Source organism: Chrysemys picta, chromosome 1, assembly GCF_011386835.1.
Source record: "Chrysemys picta bellii isolate R12L10 chromosome 1, ASM1138683v2, whole genome shotgun sequence".
NCBI lineage: Eukaryota > Metazoa > Chordata > Testudines > Emydidae > Chrysemys > Chrysemys picta.
In genome coordinates this window covers 75,770,563-75,788,758 of record NC_088791.1, presented here as the reverse complement: position 1 = coordinate 75,788,758, position 18,196 = coordinate 75,770,563, and the positions used below count along the sequence as shown (strand labels likewise).

Genomic DNA, 18,196 nt, shown 5'->3' with positions numbered 1-18,196 from the left:
AACTATATTTGCTCAAACTCTTTCCCTGTATCCACACCAAAAAAAAAATAATAATAATAATCTTGTTTTTGCTGAGAACAAATATGCTAAGCTTCAGCCAAAAAGGCATATACTGGACAAAGTTAGAAGCATCTGAAAATGACCCTTTGAGAACTCTTGTGCAACCTTAACTCCACCCACATTACATGAACAGCCTACAGTTAGAAGAAAATCATGCTTAATTTTGGTACATAAATTATAGCAATACCAGGACCGCACTAACCTATTTTGAAAAAGTGGAGCTAAATTTCCATTGTATTTATCCTGGCAATTGGCAAGTTTACTTTTAGTGAATCAATGGACTAGAATTTTGTGGGAATGAGATTACTGAGCTTTGTAAATGTTTTTTTTTTAAAGTACAGTTATAGTCAGAACAATGCTTTTGTACAAAAAGGAACTCCTTATTCAGATTTGCTTCTTGTGTGTATTCTTGTTCTCACCTACCTATTTTTCTGATTTAAACAAGTGTGGTAGAGCTCTGTCCTTGCCCCCGTGGGTCCTGCGCTTCTAGGCGGTATATGCTAGCGTCAGTGGCTCACTGTGACTCTCCACGTAGCCCTTCTCTCTCTAGGGCCAGGGTTACAGTCTACTGAGCCCTTTTCCTCATAGGCCAGCAAGGAGGTTGGTGAGAGAACTCCCACAGTCTCTGTTGTCCCTAGGGGCTTGTTTTAGAACAGTTTAGCCTCCTGTCCTGACAGGGGACTGACTTCCTCTCCCAGGAAGTGTTCCTGTAGTGGTGGGTTGGGGGGAACCCAGGCCCGCCCTCTACTCCGGGTTCCGGCCCAGGGACCCTATTGGTAGCAGCTGTTGGCAGCCAACCTTTCACTGCCAGAGTTGCTACATTTACCTGGGTCACTTCCCCACAGCTCTCCTGCTTCTCCCTTCTTCACCCTCACCTTAGGGCTCCCTTATCAATAACTTGAGGGTGTCTTCATTAACCAGCCCTTCAGCCGCACTTCCTCTCCTCTGGCTCCCTGGCTCTCCTCTGCTTGACTGGAGTGAGCCCTTTTTATAGTATCAGCGGGGCCTTAATTAGAGTCATGTGGTCACATTAGCTTAATGGCCTCACCTGACTCTGCAGGTTAATTGGAGTCAGGTGTTCTCATTAGCCTGGAGCAGCCCCTGCTCTGGTCAGTCAGGGAACAGAAAACTGTTAATCCAGTGGCGAGTATATCTGCCTTCTGCTATTCTGCTGTAGCCAACTGGCCTGGGACTATCACACAAGTTATTATTATTTTTTCACTCCTGTTCATGCTATGTAGTCAATGGCATTAGCTGGATTCCGATCTACCTCACACACAGTGAAACTGGATAACTGACCTTCAGTATTGTAGGTGATGACACACAAGACAATATTCAGCTTGACTTTGAGATAGCAGGATACATTGGCAGTTTTTAAAGAAAATAAATAAGCTTGTGTACTAAGCAAATTTTAGCTGGAAGTACATGAGACTCAAACACAGAACCTCCACAATGCCATATTTTCAGTGTCACGTTACATAGTATGATCACACTTCAGTTGCTCAAGATGTTACCTAATAAGCGTGTACTATGGTGAGGCTGTTTATTATCTAAAAGGATTAATGAGTCAGAAATAACCTCTCTGCCATATTGCTGTCATTCAACTTTTCATTTTATTTATTCTCCCACACATGTACCAACACATACAAATTGGAATCAGGGACCTTTCTGCATGTATGTGCTGCTATCCATATCAATCATGTAAGGACAAAAAAATACTCAGCTACTTTGACATAGCAGACTCCTCAGACTCTGACCAGATATCGTTGGTTTATACTAGACAATGTCCAGATCTTGACCTGTAGCGGGATGGTTACCCTACTCCTGTCCTGAAGGGCTTAAAACAGCCATGGAGTGGCAGGGAAATGCTAGGCTGATTGGGGAAGTAGCCACAGCTGGGCTATGCCCCAATCAGGCCCAGCTGGTGCCTATAAAAGTCTGTGAGCCAGAGGCCCAGGAGAAGTCTCTTTCTAACTGTAGAGGGAGATGGACCTAGCTGCTGGGACCTGAGCGGAGCAGGGCTGGGGAAAGGCAAAGGAGCTGGGGAAGCTCCAGTCTGGAAAGCCCGAGGCTGTGGCCTAGCCGAAGGCCAACGGGTACTGGGGGTTGCAGAGGGCAGCCCACGGGCAGGCAGAGGCAGCAGGTCCAAACCCAACCTTGCCTATGATGAGTGGCTTTTACACTGCAGTCTGCCCCAGTGAGCAAGGGCTAGATGGTGACTGGCAGTAGCCCATGACGGAGGCAAGGTGGGGATTAGAGGGTTGGGGGTTCCCCAGATTGGAGAGGCCCTGCGAGAAAGGGGTTCCTGCCAGGGGGCAGCACCCCAGACAACAGGGCACTGGGTCCGGGAGGGACACGGGGGCCAAGCAGCAGCGGGACACCGGCCTGCAGAGAGCGCTCCAAGGCTGGAAACAAGCTAATTCCTGAGATGACCAACAGGAGGCACTGCAGGAGTGAATCCCGCATCGCTACATGACCTCATAGCAATATTTAAAAAAAAAAGAAAAATGAAAACCCAAACAAACAAAAAAAGACCCCATGAGCAGGGGCGACTCCAGGCACCAGCGCACCAAGCGCGTGCCTGGGGCGGCAAGCCGCGGGGGGCGGCCTGCCGGTCGCTGTGGGGGCGGCAGTCAGGGAGCCTTCGGCGGCATGCTGCGGGAGGTCTGCCAGTCCCGCGGCTTCGGCGGCAATTTGGCGGCAGGTACACTGAAGCCGCGGGACTGGCGGACCTCCCGCAGGCATGCCGCCAAAAGCCACTTGACTGCTGTGCTTGGGGCGGCAAAATACATAGAGCCGCCCCTGCCCACAAGTGTGGATCAGTGTGTTTATATTTTAGTGGAGATCAGAAATTTGGATATGCTGCTGACATTACTGACTTGAATATCAGAACTTTGCTCAGTGGATTTCCAGTGAGCACAGATTTGTATATTTTTCTTCAGACCAGAGCCATGAGTTTAGACTACATGGATCTACAGTTTCTATACTTGCTCCCTTTAAATAGAAGCACCAATACCTGGATATCTGAGAATATGGATGAAATCAAAAAGTGGCCCTCTCCACCCATAGTTTAAGGAGCAAGATTAATTAAAAGGATTACAAAAAAGCAACAGCTAACATCATCTCCAATTCCAACAACTCAATCAATAGCCCCATTCACAGCAGGTTTCACAGATGAACCAACCCAGGAAAAGCCATGCATACTTACAAATTATAAAGCATATCAGCCATGTTGCTGCGGTAGTACAAGGCATTTCTATAGGCGCTTTCAGCTTCAGAAATCTTGCTCTGGCTCTTGAGAACATTTCCAAGGTTACCCCATGCTGCCAAGAGGAGAAAGCAGTATTCAGAAACAGTTACAATCGAATTATACATGCCATAGTGTTTGAACATCAGGAAGTTCCATAGGGAGAGAAAACCCACAGAGAATCTTTGTGTGCGTGCATGCGTGCGTGTGTGTAAGAATTTCTTTCCGTTACTCTATCATTTCATCTTACTGGGAGACTTAAGTTCAATAGCAATGATCTTCATAAATTCGGTATAATTGTCACATTTGAAGAAAGATGATGTTTAAAAATACATTGTATCACAAATCTTTACTAAAAGGGCTTGCTCTACTGGAGGACAAGGGACATTTTATATGAAATCATCCTAAAATAATAACCCTCCCAGTTTATGTGTATGGCCAGGGGGCCTTCATGATTGAAGCTTGTTGTATACTTATCTACCCTAAAGCCACAAGGAATCTCCCCAAATAAACACAGATCTCCCTGGAATATGAAAGCTGATAAATGACACAGCAATTGAAGTTCGGGTTAGGCAACTAACAAGATCAGAGGCATGCAATATGATTCTAACACGCTACACAGATTGGTTAAAAGTATTTTCTAGTTAAAAGGAGCATGTGGTTCTTTACTTCACAAAATTTTACACTATACAATGGGCTATTATATCCCATCCTAAAATATTTTGAAGTAAAATGGATTTGAAGCTCTGCAGACAGTCATTTGGAAATGTGGCTACCCCCACCAACAATATTTCACTTAGCACGTCTGAAACCTAAGCAGTACAACTAATTCTGGTACTATAGGCATCTTTCATAGCCAATATTGCAATACAGTTTTCACATAGCACAAATAAAGAAACTAGTAATTATTGCAGATACTTTTTTTTAAAAAATAAAGTACATTGATGTCAAGCTGTTGAGGTCTGCTGCAAAAGTACCCAGCCAAAGATGAAAACAGCAGCAAACACAGCATTTTCCTCTCAGCAGAATAAACTTAGCAGCAGTATACATAACATCACTACTGTGAACCACAGAAGGAAGAAAATCTAAAGGCATCCATGAAAACAAAACCACAATTGCTGTCTCCCCAATTGCACATATAGCTTTTTATACAGGTGCCAAAACAAAATGGATATTTCTCTGAGAAGGGAGACTCTCTCCTTTATGTTATTTCATTTTTGCTTAGAATTTCATTTAAAGAGCATTAACACAATAAATCTTATTTATCTCCTAAGTAACTAGAACTACTAAAGCTGCAAATGCACTATCATTCTCTAACAAAACGTATGTGCTAAAATATTCCCCCTACTCTCCCTTAAGTTTTAGTTTTTACTCTATGTATATATTTCAGATGTCTGGCAGTACAATTTAGTTCCCTGAAGGACATGTCTTTTTACACTTGATAAACATTATAGAAGTACAAGCCATTTGTGGCTCTGACTGGTTTATTGCTTTACTATATACCAAACATTACAGACGTCAGCAGGACACAGAGAACAAGACTTGTTAATATACTGTCTCTTGATGCTTGGCTCTGCATTGAAGAAGTTGTAGGTCCTACATAAATGGTATCTAGATTTTCCTCCCCTAATTCTCCCATAGCAGAGTAATAGATTAATTTACCATGAGATTATGAGGCAAACAACATCCTGCCAAACAGAATGATCTTTTGCCAAACCCTCCCAACAACTGTCCCTATACAGAGGGCAATAATCCATCTAATAAATTTACACATGTTCCACTGTTATAGCTTCTTTGTATAAGGGCTTTAAAATTGGCAAATACTGAAACCAATATCAACTTTGCTTAAGGGGAAATAGGAGCCCAATATTGCACAGGCATTAAACAGTTCCTTTGATTGTGCCCCATTGTACTACATGAATAGTAGCAGAGAGCAATTTATTGCTTTTTTAGCAAGCCAATATGCATATTAAAGCATACCGATTTAGAATCCCCAGGTTTTTAACATAGGTCAAAATCTGGGTCTCTGCTTGACAATTTTTATTTTTATACTTAGCACACTTTGTCTTTTTCATAATTTGCAGTTGAAGAACTATCATTAAATGCTAACTATCATCAAGTTCACATCACGTGAAGGAGTGGGGGCAATGATGGGACTGAGGAAAAGTGAATCTCACAAGCAACACAAATGGGGATTGGAGTCCCAGTTTTTATTTTACTTTTGCAATGAAATATTGAATACAATATTTTTTCCTATAAATGTTTACTGCATTTTACATACAGAACTAGTTGAACATGATCTGGTGGCTCAGTATGTACATTTAAGTAACAGAAATGATGCCTTGGGACATGGGTCCTCATCCTGGAGGTCAGACTCCCAGAGGGTTGTGAACAGGTATCAGTCAGGACCTACTATTCCTATGTTAGCAAATGGTCAGTGAAGGAGGTTTAAGGCTTGTCTACACTACCGAGCAGGGTTGATCTAAGATACACAACTTCAGCTATGTGAATAGTGTAGCTAAAGTTGATGTACTTAGATCTACTTACCATGGTGTCTTCACTGCGGTAAGTCGACAGCTGACGCTCTCCTGTTGACTCCGCTTGCACTCCTCATTCTGGTGGAGTACTGGAGTCGACGGGAGAGCACTCAGCGGTTGATTTATCGTGTCTATACTAGACACAATAAATTGACGCCCGCTGGATTGATCGCTGCCCGGGTAGTATAGACAAGCCCTTAGACTAGATGGAAGAGAGGCCATGATATGGAAAAAAGTGACAACAAATCCCCTAGAATTTTCACTCCCTATGTGTCTAGGGAACTGCAAATGTAACAGAGGTATAGCAAAGCATTACATTCAGATAACTAGTACAACCCACGCTAACAATTGTTAGGGTATTTACATTCTAAACCACATTTTTATTCACTCAACTTTTTATGCTTTGTGTCTGCACAATTTTTCTTTTGCAAAGTTGTAAGAAAATCGGTTAAACTCTTTGAGTATGCAAGGTTGAGAAACAAAAGTTAATTAATTATACACATATACATGACTATACACACATTTCTCTGTGGCTCTGAATATCTTTTTGGCATTCAACTTCAAACTTTGCACATGGCTAGAATTCAAAGAGGAAGAGTCCTCATATTAAATGTGAAGGCAATTGGATTAATGACTCTGAAGTTTTAAATTGGTAAATGAACTTTATTCTAGTCACTTTTATAATGCAAAATAATTAAGGAAAATTAGCATTGCACAGTAAAACACTCAAAATTCAGGAGGCGCTGAAGTGCATATATGTTATGATTCAGTCTTTAATTACAAAATGACATTTTCCCATAGGAGCTCTTCCTTGTTCAGTGCAGGGACTGAATGGTGTGCAGAGAATGAGGAAACTGTCTCCATTCACTGTGGACCAACACCTCATTGGAGTCCTGCACTGAAACAGGTAGCATCTTGTAGAAAAAATAGCATATTAACATGCTATTAAAGACTATTTCATAATGCATACACATAAAAGAGGCAGTTAAAGTCATGTATTATATACATCTTCACACAAAATATTCAAAGTTCTGCCTCACTGCATACAGATATTCTCAGATCATGTTCAACACATATTGACACACAAAGCCAAAAGAAGTTTGAGAAATAATATTTTGAACAAGAATTTCCATTCAACTTACATCTGTATGCATTCTGAGCCAATAAACCATTGCCAGGTTGTATAAAAAGCATTTAGAAAAACAGTGCCCCCAAAGGGAATACAATTTTTAAAAATGCATATAATTTGGCCAAATCAAAATAGATTTTAAATAGACCACAAAATGACATATGTGTAACCTAGCAACAACATTCATAACAAACTTGCATAGTGTTGACCCCAAACAGCTCATGTGCTACAACTGTGCCTTAAAAAACATCAAAAGGATTTTTCAGTTCTCTTCATACATTAAAATGGAGGTATGATTTTGGTCAAATTTTCTTTTATTTTTTAAAATTGCTCTCAGACTGCAAAACAAACATGGGAAATTTCAGTTTGAAGATGAAAATATTTACCAAGTTAAGAACTAATCCTGAAAATTTAGGAACATGCTTAACTTTGTGTATGAGTAGTAGTCCCTTCAAACTCAAGGATCCAGGGCTAATTATTCTGAGAAAGGCCTATACATGTCAATTAGTCTGCTTTTCTCTGGAAAGAATGTATGATGGCAAAATTTGTTTTAGCTGTAACTAATGAGCCAGAATTCAAGAAGCATATTTTACAAAATAAATCACAGAATTGGATTTTCATTTTCATTTGTTTCTTGCCTGCATAATTCAAATGCAAGTTAAATATCTTCCTATCAACAAACCTTTTTCCTTCTTCTGTATTGCCAGTTACATTTGCATTATTACTCCAGCAAAATGAGAATAACCAAGGAACAAAATTAAAATTTCAGAGAAAAGCAATCTACAAAATAATAAATTTAGACCAGCTGATTCAGATTCAGTTGTCTTATTAAAAAAGATTCTTAGAAAATATTCATGACAAAGGAGCTAACCGACAGTCAGAAATGAGGATTCACAAATAAATCTGCATTAGAACAGCTGAAATAAAGAGAAGGTTGACTAGTTGTTACTGAAATCTTTTTAGAACTTATAGCTTCTTGGCACAAATTAGAATCTGTCATCAAACTACTTCTACAGAAAGGAGGAAGGGAAAAAACCAAAAAACTTAGGATGTGAAAATGGAGCAGACTGGTATACTGTTTGTGGTAATACAGCTGAGAAAATACTGCTTTTCAGAATGCATTAAACCACAGGCCATATTCTACATTTTGATCATCAGAAGGGATACACAAATATTTTTACATTGATAATACATAACACTGAAAAACTTCAACATTACAAGTAATCAACTATATGCACATGCACATCCATAATTTACTAATATTTTATTCTGTGTTATTCTGACCTTATGGATACAGGAGTCATTCATAAAATATGTTTCAGTGCAGAAATTGATGAAGATGACAAAAACGTGACCTAGATTACTGCTTGGATGACACTGATAAACTGCTCCGAAAGTAACCAAACTAATTAAAGAACAGTCGTAGAAGTTTGTAATAGATCATCCTCTCAGCAGTCCATCAAACTAAGAACTCTGCTTCATGGGGAAAAAATTACATTGGCACAAGTACATTTCTAAACAGATGTTCCAGTTTTGCGCCTTTCTGACTTGCTTTTAATTTGTGAAATTAATAGTTACTGTTTGGGTTTAGATTCTCTCCTGCTCTTATTCTCCATACCACCAGCTCTCCTTACCAGTCTTCAAGAAATGGAGTGAATACAATGCCATTGTGGACTTTGCATTTTCATAACAAATTTCAGAGATGACAGCATATTGCACTTTGTATGCCAAATAAAAGTCCGTAATTTTGGTGATGACAGCGCAACTGCTAATTTTTGAAATTTAGCCAATAGCTTCCTGTCCTTCTAGATAAGAAAGTGTGAGCAAAAAAAAGGATGCTCTGGGGAGACACTCAAGATACTATGGTATGGGCATTACTATAAGAATCTAGATAGATGGACAGACCAGATTGGCAACTCCTGCTGTGAAGAGGCCACTAGAACACAAAGGCCATAAGAGGCCACAATTTTGTGGCAGACTTTCTTCAGGATACTAATATTTGCTTTAGTAATATAAGTGCTGCATATTAATCTTACCAGTCCCCTTCAAAGCAACAAAAGTAAGTTACTTATCAATTTTGACATCTGCCCTACATTTGGGTCCTACATTTGTTCTAAATCTTGAATTCTTCACTAGGGAAAGGGCAACTGCTCTTCTGTAACTTGACAAGCAGCACTGTTTGTCTTCCCTAAACCAGGGTGAGATTCTCCTTTTCAGAAAAGGCAGGTGTTGTGGGAATCTTCTCTTTATTCCAAAGAAGGCCAGACATGCATTCCTCTGAATCTGGGGAATTTAAGCTTAGGCCTTGGCTACACTGGCAAATCACAGCGCTGCACTTGCTGCGCTCAGGGGTGTGAAAAAACACCCCCCCGAGTGCAGCGAGTGCAGCGCTGTAAAGCGCCAGTGTAATCAGCACCTGCAGCGCTGCACGCTCCCTCGCAGCGCTGCAAGCTATTCCCCTCGGAGAGGTGGAGTACTTGCAGCGCTGCGAGAGCTCTCTCAAGTGGCAGCGCTGTGAATCCGCGAGCGTAGCCAAGGCCTTAGACATCTAGTGGAGACTGATGAACAGCAATACTCCCTGTTGTAGCATGCCCAGACCATGATGGCTGAGGAAGGGAAAGAGCAAGTTAAATTTTACTCTTCTTATTTTGCAGCTATTAGACCTCCAGTTGTTTTAAATAATCACTGGAGCAGGGACTTGAATCTGTGCCTCTCACATCCCAGATGACTGCCCTGACCACTATATTGAGTCAGTGTCTCTCTCTCTCTCTCTCTCCCTGGACCAATGAATATTTAATTATTTATGCCAAGTGTAACAGCTGCAACAGGAGAGATTGAGAGAGACCCACCTCAGAACAGCCATTGGGGTGGGGAGTATTCTTTCGCAAAAGTTTTATCAACACTGGCAAATTTCCACAAAAGAGTTTCAATTTTGATGAGTCTGCATTTGCCAAAGTCAGTTTTGTTGAGAAATACCCAACCAGCTCATATGAGGTGTACTACCCTTGTGATGTATAATCCCACTTGAATTATTTAAAAAAAAAAACTTCAAGAAGCTGTTATCTCTGTTGCTAGTGGTTACATGGCATGAGCTATTGTTGCAATAGTTTAATGGAATGTTTATTTTTTCCTTTTTCTGTACAGGTACCTGTTTCAGGTTTTTACAATGCTGTCAAAATTGATTTTACATTTTCTTTCCAAAATTGAACTGTAAACTGTAAACTGGTAGATTTGAGATATATACATTTTGGAGATTAAATTACTCTGCACAACATGCACTAATAAATTATCTAAGGTTGGCCAAGGTGTACTTTCTCTACAGGAGCAGACTTTTACATTTTAGGAGTTCCAAAGTTTGCGGTTTTACTGTATTCTGAACCTGTTATGTAAGAGAATAAAAGCAAAAAAGGTGCCTTTGCAACATGATACAAAATCTATCATTTTACATCTTAAAGGATGCAACTAAACCAAAAGAATCTTTGCTAATGTTGATTCAGTAGGTGGAAGTCTTCCAAGTCAAATCTGAACTGATGCGGAAAAATAGTATTGAAGAAGAATGCTGTAGCTGCAGGTATTATCTTTTAGATATATTTTTTCTTATGTCCTAGGCACTAGAATTTTAGAAACCTCATAGCAGGTTTTGTAAGAAAGCCTGGCACCTTTTAAACCTGGTGCATGGAAACTGAACAAAATTCCCCGGTAGTTTCAATTGGATGTGCTATTCTTCCTGTCCTAAAGTACTGCTCCTGTGAACTATTAAACAGCCTGTCTAGCTCCAGAGGCGATAGCATTTCAGTGGTAGATAGAAATATTGCTTGGTATAGTTGGCATATTGGCATGTTAATTAAATGCTTTGGGATGAATTGGGAAATGGGAGGTTCTCTTGGGTTCAAATCTCACTCTGGCTGGTAGTGACCAAGAGTTGGCACCATCCACTGGATTAGTCAGTGGCTTTTCTGAAATGAGTTGTCTCCATCCAGTTCTTAGTAGAATGGGGTCAACAGTTTAAAAAGCATTCTATCATAACTGTTAGATAGTACCCAGTTGGTTGTTTCAAGACAGAGACATTGGTGATCAATATTGTGCATGACTGCAGGCTGACCAATCCACTGGCCCTGCCCATTGTATATCTGTTTTAAAGTACAGTTTATAAGGCAATCAACCCTGAATCTTAGATGAGTACTAAATTCATTTAGAAAATTTTAAAGTATAAAATACAAAAAGACTAAACAAAAAAACTTTTCTCCTTTGCTATTCACTTTTATGTGCACTGAATTCCTAGAGCATGACAGTCTAAAATTCAAGTGTATGTCAATTTTTTACCATCTATTCTTAACACCTTTTCACACTGCACTATAAATTATAGTTGTACAGTAGTTATAAATTATAAATGTACATGCTAGCACTTTACAGCCTGTGGCAGTATCACCACAAAACAATGAGGAGTCCTTGTGGCACCTTAGAGACTAACAAATTTATTTGGGCATAAGCTTTCGTGGGCTAAAACCCATTTCATCAGATGCATGGAGTGAAAAATACAGTAAGCAGAATATATATTCTAGCACATGAAATGATGGGAGTTGCCTTACCAAGTAGGGGACCAGTGCTAATGAGCCAATTCAATTAAGGTGGAAGTGGCCACGAACGCTTATGCCCAAATAAATTTGTTAGTCTCTAGGGTGCCACAAGGACTCCTCGTTGTTTTTTGTTGATACAGACTAACACGGCTACTGCTCTGAACCTGGTTACAATGAAAAACGTGACAAGTAAGGTACAGTGGTACGATTCTCACCTCCCTGAAGCAAGCAGCAGCAAATACAAAAAGTTACAAGAAGTTTTGGTTTTATTATATTTTTCCATTCATCCTCAGTATTTTTCTAGATTGAATATTTCATGATATTTAAAATGAACCAAAATGTCCACTTTACTATCTCTCTGAAATTGTCTATTAAGAGGTTGGGAAAATGTACTTCACCTTATACAGTCCATTAGAATACCATCAGAAACTTATTTTTAAGGTTAAAATGAAATTTAAATTAATAGAATAAAGCTGACAGTACAGTAGGCATCAATAAAGGTACACAGTTACTCTAGTCTGTAGCTAGTGCAGAAAGCTTCACTTTTTTCTCATCTGTACATTTCAATTATTCCACAATAGATTGAACATCCACTCTTGTAATGTGAGTGCAGTCTAGCATAAGTAGGGCCCTTCCTTTTCAGTTTTTATTTTATTTAATTTTTCCTGGGAATTTATCAGTGTTTATTGCTACAACAATAAAAACTGGTGACAATCAGTGAAAAAAGTAATTCATAATTTTTGTGGGTAAATATCAGGGTTTATTTTGGTGGATGGAAGGACTGTGGGGAAAATATTTGATAGATTAATGCTTTGATAAATGAAATTCAACGTGGTTTGCTGCAGAACTAAAACAGAAATCAATGCACAGTGACACTTATGAGTTTAAGAAAACAATATATCTAATCCCCAAATAAAACTCTTCAGTTTACTGTTGTAGACTTGAACTATTCACCAATAAATATTTACATTTAATAATTGGTCCACACCTTTGCAGCGCATACATTCAACATCACCTTTTTCTCCTGTTTTTTTTTTTGTGTGTGACTTCTAATACTTGTGTTCTGAAACATATTCTTTTTTTGTTTTCTTCCCATTTTAGTATGTCAGATCTTTAAACTGTTATCTGCCAACAGTGTGAAATGTGTATGTGGTGGGCGTGATATTCATCAGTACATTTCAGAGCTTGTGTGCGTGACTGTTTTGTTTACTGTGTGTATCTTCTAGACTAATCCATAGCTTTACTTCAACAGGCAGCTTTGCATATACACACAGACTAATGTATTCTTGTAATATATATATCATGCAATGTGTTGTATTTGCCTAATAAAACAAATTATTTTTTATCTATCTGAATGATACAAAAGTAGGGTGCAATCGGAAAAAAAAAATATTATTTTTTATAAAACCCAGGATTTTTTCAATTAAAATCGGTTTACACTGAAAATGAAGGGGCTTACAGATAAGGCACTAGACTGGTATTCCCAGTTTTGCTACTGATCTGTTATGTGACCTTGAAAAAGTCACTTGAACTGTCTGTACCTCTTGTTTCTCTTCACATTCTTTGTTTCTTGCTATTTTGATTGCTAGCTTCTTTGGTTAGGGGTTGGTTCTTGCTACATGTTTGTACAGTGCCCAGCAGAATGGGGCCTCTCGATACTACTGAAATACACAGTGAAATATGTACTGATTATACACTCAAATACATATAAATTATAATTATGACCTATGATGGGGTGGAGATGAGCACTCTTTTTGAAATAGATGAGAGAAGGTTAAAGCAATATTAGTGACAGGCATAGATAGTACTGTAACATGAGGTCCAAAAAAGCTAGTCTAGTTATAGCTTAGTCCTTTATTTCAGCTAGATGAATCATATCAGTACCTGCACCTCTGCTGTCATCTGTCTAGATACCTATGTAGCCCTAATCGCTGTTGGATGAGCATCCCCCTCACTCAAATGGGGCTGGGGTAGTATGCATTATGAAAAGCTGTAGTAAACGCTCACAAGTCTCTGGGGAATTTTGTAGCTTGTTAAGTCTGAGCACAAACAACTACACTAGAGGCACATCTACACTGCACACTCCTTTTGAGGCGGGGGGGGAGGTGTATGCTACATGCCCCCATAGCGTGGGTATAAATCGCATTTAACAGTGTAGCCCTGCTTAGGTGGGCAGAGTAAAGACATGCCTGAACCGTATGGGTATATACTCAGGTATGTACTCTGCATGGCTCTCTACGCCCCCAAGCAGTCTCCTTGTCTACGGTGCTACTTTTAAGTGTGTAGTGTCCTGGGTGAAGGCAGCGGGGAAAGGCTCCTGCAGTTCTCAGCTGCCAGAGCCTTTCCCCCCTGCAGGGAAAAAATCCTGCATCAGGGAACTGCCAGAGCCTTTCCCCATAACAGGGAGCACTGCCACAGCCTTTCACTGCAGTGTGGAGCTAAACACCGTAGTGTCAACACAACAAGCTTTTCACTGCAGCATGTAGCTAAAGATAGCCTACATGCTGCAACAGGTGGTGTGCTGTGTAGATATAGCCTAGGTCAGCGTGTCTTTAGACTGAGGCTCCCAGCCTGTAGGAAAAACCACAGGGGGCGGTGACTATCCTCATGGAGTTCAATGTGGTGTCACATGGGTGCTGGGACCCAAGGAGGAGTTCTCTTTGCAGAAAGGAGAGAACATTGCACTAGTTACACTGTTCACATTTAGAAGGTTATATTCAGAGCCATACAGGATAAAAAATTTTTGTTCTTCTTTTAATTGAAAGGTTAGATTCTTCAGTTGATGGTCCTTTCCTTTCAAGGATACCTTACTACTTGATAAAGGAGAATGGATTTTTCAAGCCCTGATTTTAAGCACTCACAGTTTATTAGAACCAATTATTTAGTTCCAGAGAGAAAACCACTTTTATGAATAGAAAGGTCAAAAAAGGTTCTCAACAGAAATGTATAAAGTCTTGAACTGAATCAATGTGGAAAAGAGTAATTACTGTTCCGCATTTTAAATAATTTTACATCACCCTTACCAATGATACCTCGTAAAGGTGTTCTGAAGATTAATTAGATAATGTTTGTAAAGCACTTTGAATATGAAAATGAATACATAAGTGCAGGGCTGGTTTGGGGGGAGGGATAGCTCAGTGGTTTGAGCATTGGCCTGCTAAACCCAGGGTTGTGAGTTCAATCCTTGAGGGGGCCATTTAGGGATTGGGGCAAAAATTGGGGATTGGTCCTGCTTTGAGCAGGGGGTTGGACAAATGGCCTCCTGAAGTCCCTTCCAACCCTGATATTCTATGATTGATTCTAGGGCCGGCTCCAGGCACCAGCTTACCAAGCAGGTGCTTGCGGCAGCCACACCGGAGAGGGGTGGCACATCCGTCTCTTCGGCGGCAATTCGGCAGTGGGTCCCTCGCTCCCACTTGGAGCAAAGGACCTCCTGCCCACCGAAGTGCCACAGATAGCAATCACAGCTTTTTTTTTGGGGGGGGGGGGGGGGGTTCTTGGGGCAGCAAAAACCCTGGAGCCGGCCCTGCATAAGTGCTAAAGGTGATTACTTTGGGGGTTTAATATTTTTCACATAATCTACTTCATAAATGTAACACAGAACATTTTCATTTGTCTTGGATATTTCTGTTTTCCACAGAATTCCAAATGCAAATAACATTTGTCAAAATGTATTGTAAAAGTATCCATAACATCAATTATCGGTACTATAATAGTTCTAAATATATATATTTGTTAGTTTATACATTCAGATCAACTCACCAGCACACGTTGGTTACTTGCCAACAAAAACATTCTGTTTCTTACTTCTTAATGTGATAAATGAATAGTTTCTGTACACTCATAACTTTTTCATGTATTTTATATACTGATTTTTCATATAAGCCAACACCCTCTAATGCTCAAATCCACTCTAATACTGGTGACTCATCATCCTCCCAGCATCCATAACTTATTTTTTCCCCGTTAAGAGTGCCATTTATATTGTTTGGTCAGCCCTTCATTGATGATCTAGTCAAAGACTTTGGGAATAATGGCCCAGAGGATCGGAGGAATATATGCAGCAGAGAGCCATCCATTGCTGTGTCAGCATGGTTGCAGAAGCAACTGAAGAATTTTGGAAGACTGATTCAGCTTTGTCGCCAAGGTTTGCAATTCGGATGTGTAGTTTTTACATTTATTCATAGCTATTTCTCATTGTGTTCATCATGAGTGCTTAATACTCCCAATTCTCTTGGTGTATTACATGTTAGGCTGGAAAAAAAGTTGACTTTCCAGTGTTTCTCCAAGGCAGTTCTAGCAGCCCAATCAAACTGAGTGTAGGCCTTGAATGTCTTACAAAATGGGATTACTTTTAGGCCTCACCACTTTGCTCATTTCAGCTCAGACTGTGGAGCCTTTACTTACCTTAGGGAGTACTTACTCACTTAAGTGGTCCCATTGGATTTAATGGAACTAATCACATTAATATATACACTATTGCAGGAGTCGGCAACGTTCGGCACGTGGCTCGCCAGGGTAAGCACCCTGGCGGGCTGGGCCAGTTTTATTTACCTGCTCACGTGGCAGGTTCGGCCGATCGCGGCCCCCACTGGCCGCGGTTCGCCGTCCCGGGCCAATGGGGGTGGCGAGAAGCCGCGGCCAGCACATCGCTCGCCCGCGCCGCTTCTCGCCGCCCCCATTGGCCCGGGACGGCGAACCGCGGCCAGTGGGAGCCGCGATCGGCCGAACCTGCCACGTCAGCAGGTAAATAAAACTGGCCCGGCCCACCAGGGTGCTTACCCTGGTGAGCCGCGTGCCAAACGTTGCCGACCCCTGCACTATTGTGCGATTAAGGCCTCCTCACTGTAGCTTAGCAGTAAAGATCACATCATTAAGAGGGTTTCCACTGGGTATCAACAAAGGGAAAACCTCCTGAACAACTGGGGTACTCAAAAATCTGTTCAGCTCTACTCTATAGTCCTTTATCACTATGGGGATTTAATTGAAAAGACAGACTCTGAGTACTGAGCACTGTGTATTCTGAGTACTGTGAGGACAACAGACTTGACCCTGTCCTCTGCGTACAGTGAGGACAATTTAAATGCCTTTGTCTTTTAAGAAGATCTGACTTGTTCTAGTGGTATTCCCAGGTTATATATAGACAATCGCTCCCAAACCAATATTATTCAAAAAGGCAAACATTTTAACTGTGCAGTAGGTATTACTAGAAAATAATTGATCTCTAGAAGTTTATTCATCATTTCACATTAGAAAAATATGTATCTTGTGAGATAACTTGACTTGTTTTGGTCAACAGGTATCCAGTGTTTTAACTAAAAAGGAAAGAAGAACTCTGCCAAAGAAAAATGTCATAAATAATCTACCTAGCCTTTTTGCCTATAGTGAATTGTGAAAACTAAAATAAATGAAGCTCCAGTCTTGCAGACCTATACTCAGAGAGCTAGAAGAAAAGGGTTTCTTTTAAGAACATCCAGTTAAAGAAAAAAGCTGATTAAGCTAAAGGGCATTCACAGTATAACCATAGAAGTGGAAGACTGAAAATTCTGCCCCGTATCACTCCTCATTTTGTAACTTTATAAATAATTGAAAATAAAAATTTTGGAAACCCATTATAGACAAATACTACAATCACATCGGTCATCATTTCATTTGTTTCCACCATGGTGGGTGGAAAGGGGGGAGTTAGTGTCTTATTGAGATAGAAGGGAGGGCAAATGGAAAGCCACATAAAGACATGGGGTCTGAATATCATTTGTGCTAATCTGCTTTTACACCCTCTGGCAGTGGGTGTAAATTACTGTTATACCCATTTTACAAACCATTTGCACTGTCAGAGCAGTAGAAAGGAGCCTTTGTGTACATGAGAATGAGTCCCACTAGAAATCCGGAATGGAAAAATGCAGGCATTCATTGCATACTGAGTATCAGTAAGCAAAGAAAAGCTTTCTCATAGGCAATGTATAAAAGGTACTGTGATGGACGCTCTTGAAATGACTAGCTTTAACATACTTGTTTAAATATATTCAGATGAAGAACAAATCAGAATGGTCTTATTTTTCCTTCCACTAATAACAACACTGGTCTACAATTTTTGAGAAGTCGTCTGCTTCAGAGATAAAATGTGCTATTTATTATGTATTTTGATGTGCTGAATTCAGATATGACAATTACAACAACTGATTGGCTACTGTTTCTAAGATATTTAAGTTTTTAAATTTTATGTCTATGTATATTGTGTAGATAGTAGAGTTTTAATCATAAATTGTAAACCTAGGTCTTTTCATGTGTTTATGGTTGTTTTACATGATAATATTTCACCTGTCCTGTTTATGTAACACTTTAAAAATCAGCAAAAGGGTTATATAAATAAAATTTATTGTGAAACAAAAGGCAAAAAACTATTATGTACATAGTTTAGTCCTATTCAGTGTCTACTCGGCGCTTCTTGGCTTGTCTCTTGTATTCATTAAATGGAGCATCTCTTGTCACTGTCCAGCAATAGTCTGCAAGCATTGATGGGCTCCATTTGCCCTGATAGCATTTCTCCATTGTTGCAATGTCCTGGTGAAAGCGCTCGCTGTGCTCGTCGCTCACTGCTCCGCAGTTCGGTGGAAAAAAATCTAGGTGAGAGTGCAAAAAATGT

The 18,196-nt window shown here is 40.1% G+C and overlaps 1 protein-coding gene across 3 annotated transcripts in view; it reads right to left on the bottom strand.

Annotated features, from left to right (window-relative positions):
• Window positions 1-18,196, bottom strand: part of TMTC2 (transmembrane O-mannosyltransferase targeting cadherins 2) — a 375,568-nt gene that overhangs the window by 139,516 nt on the left and 217,856 nt on the right. For all 3 annotated transcript variants that reach the window (XM_065559918.1, XM_042850889.2, XM_042850888.2), the window contains one exon: window positions 3,269-3,383. In XM_065559918.1, the coding sequence (XP_065415990.1) occupies window positions 3,269-3,383 (115 nt within the window). The remainder of the gene's footprint in view (window positions 1-3,268; window positions 3,384-18,196) is intronic.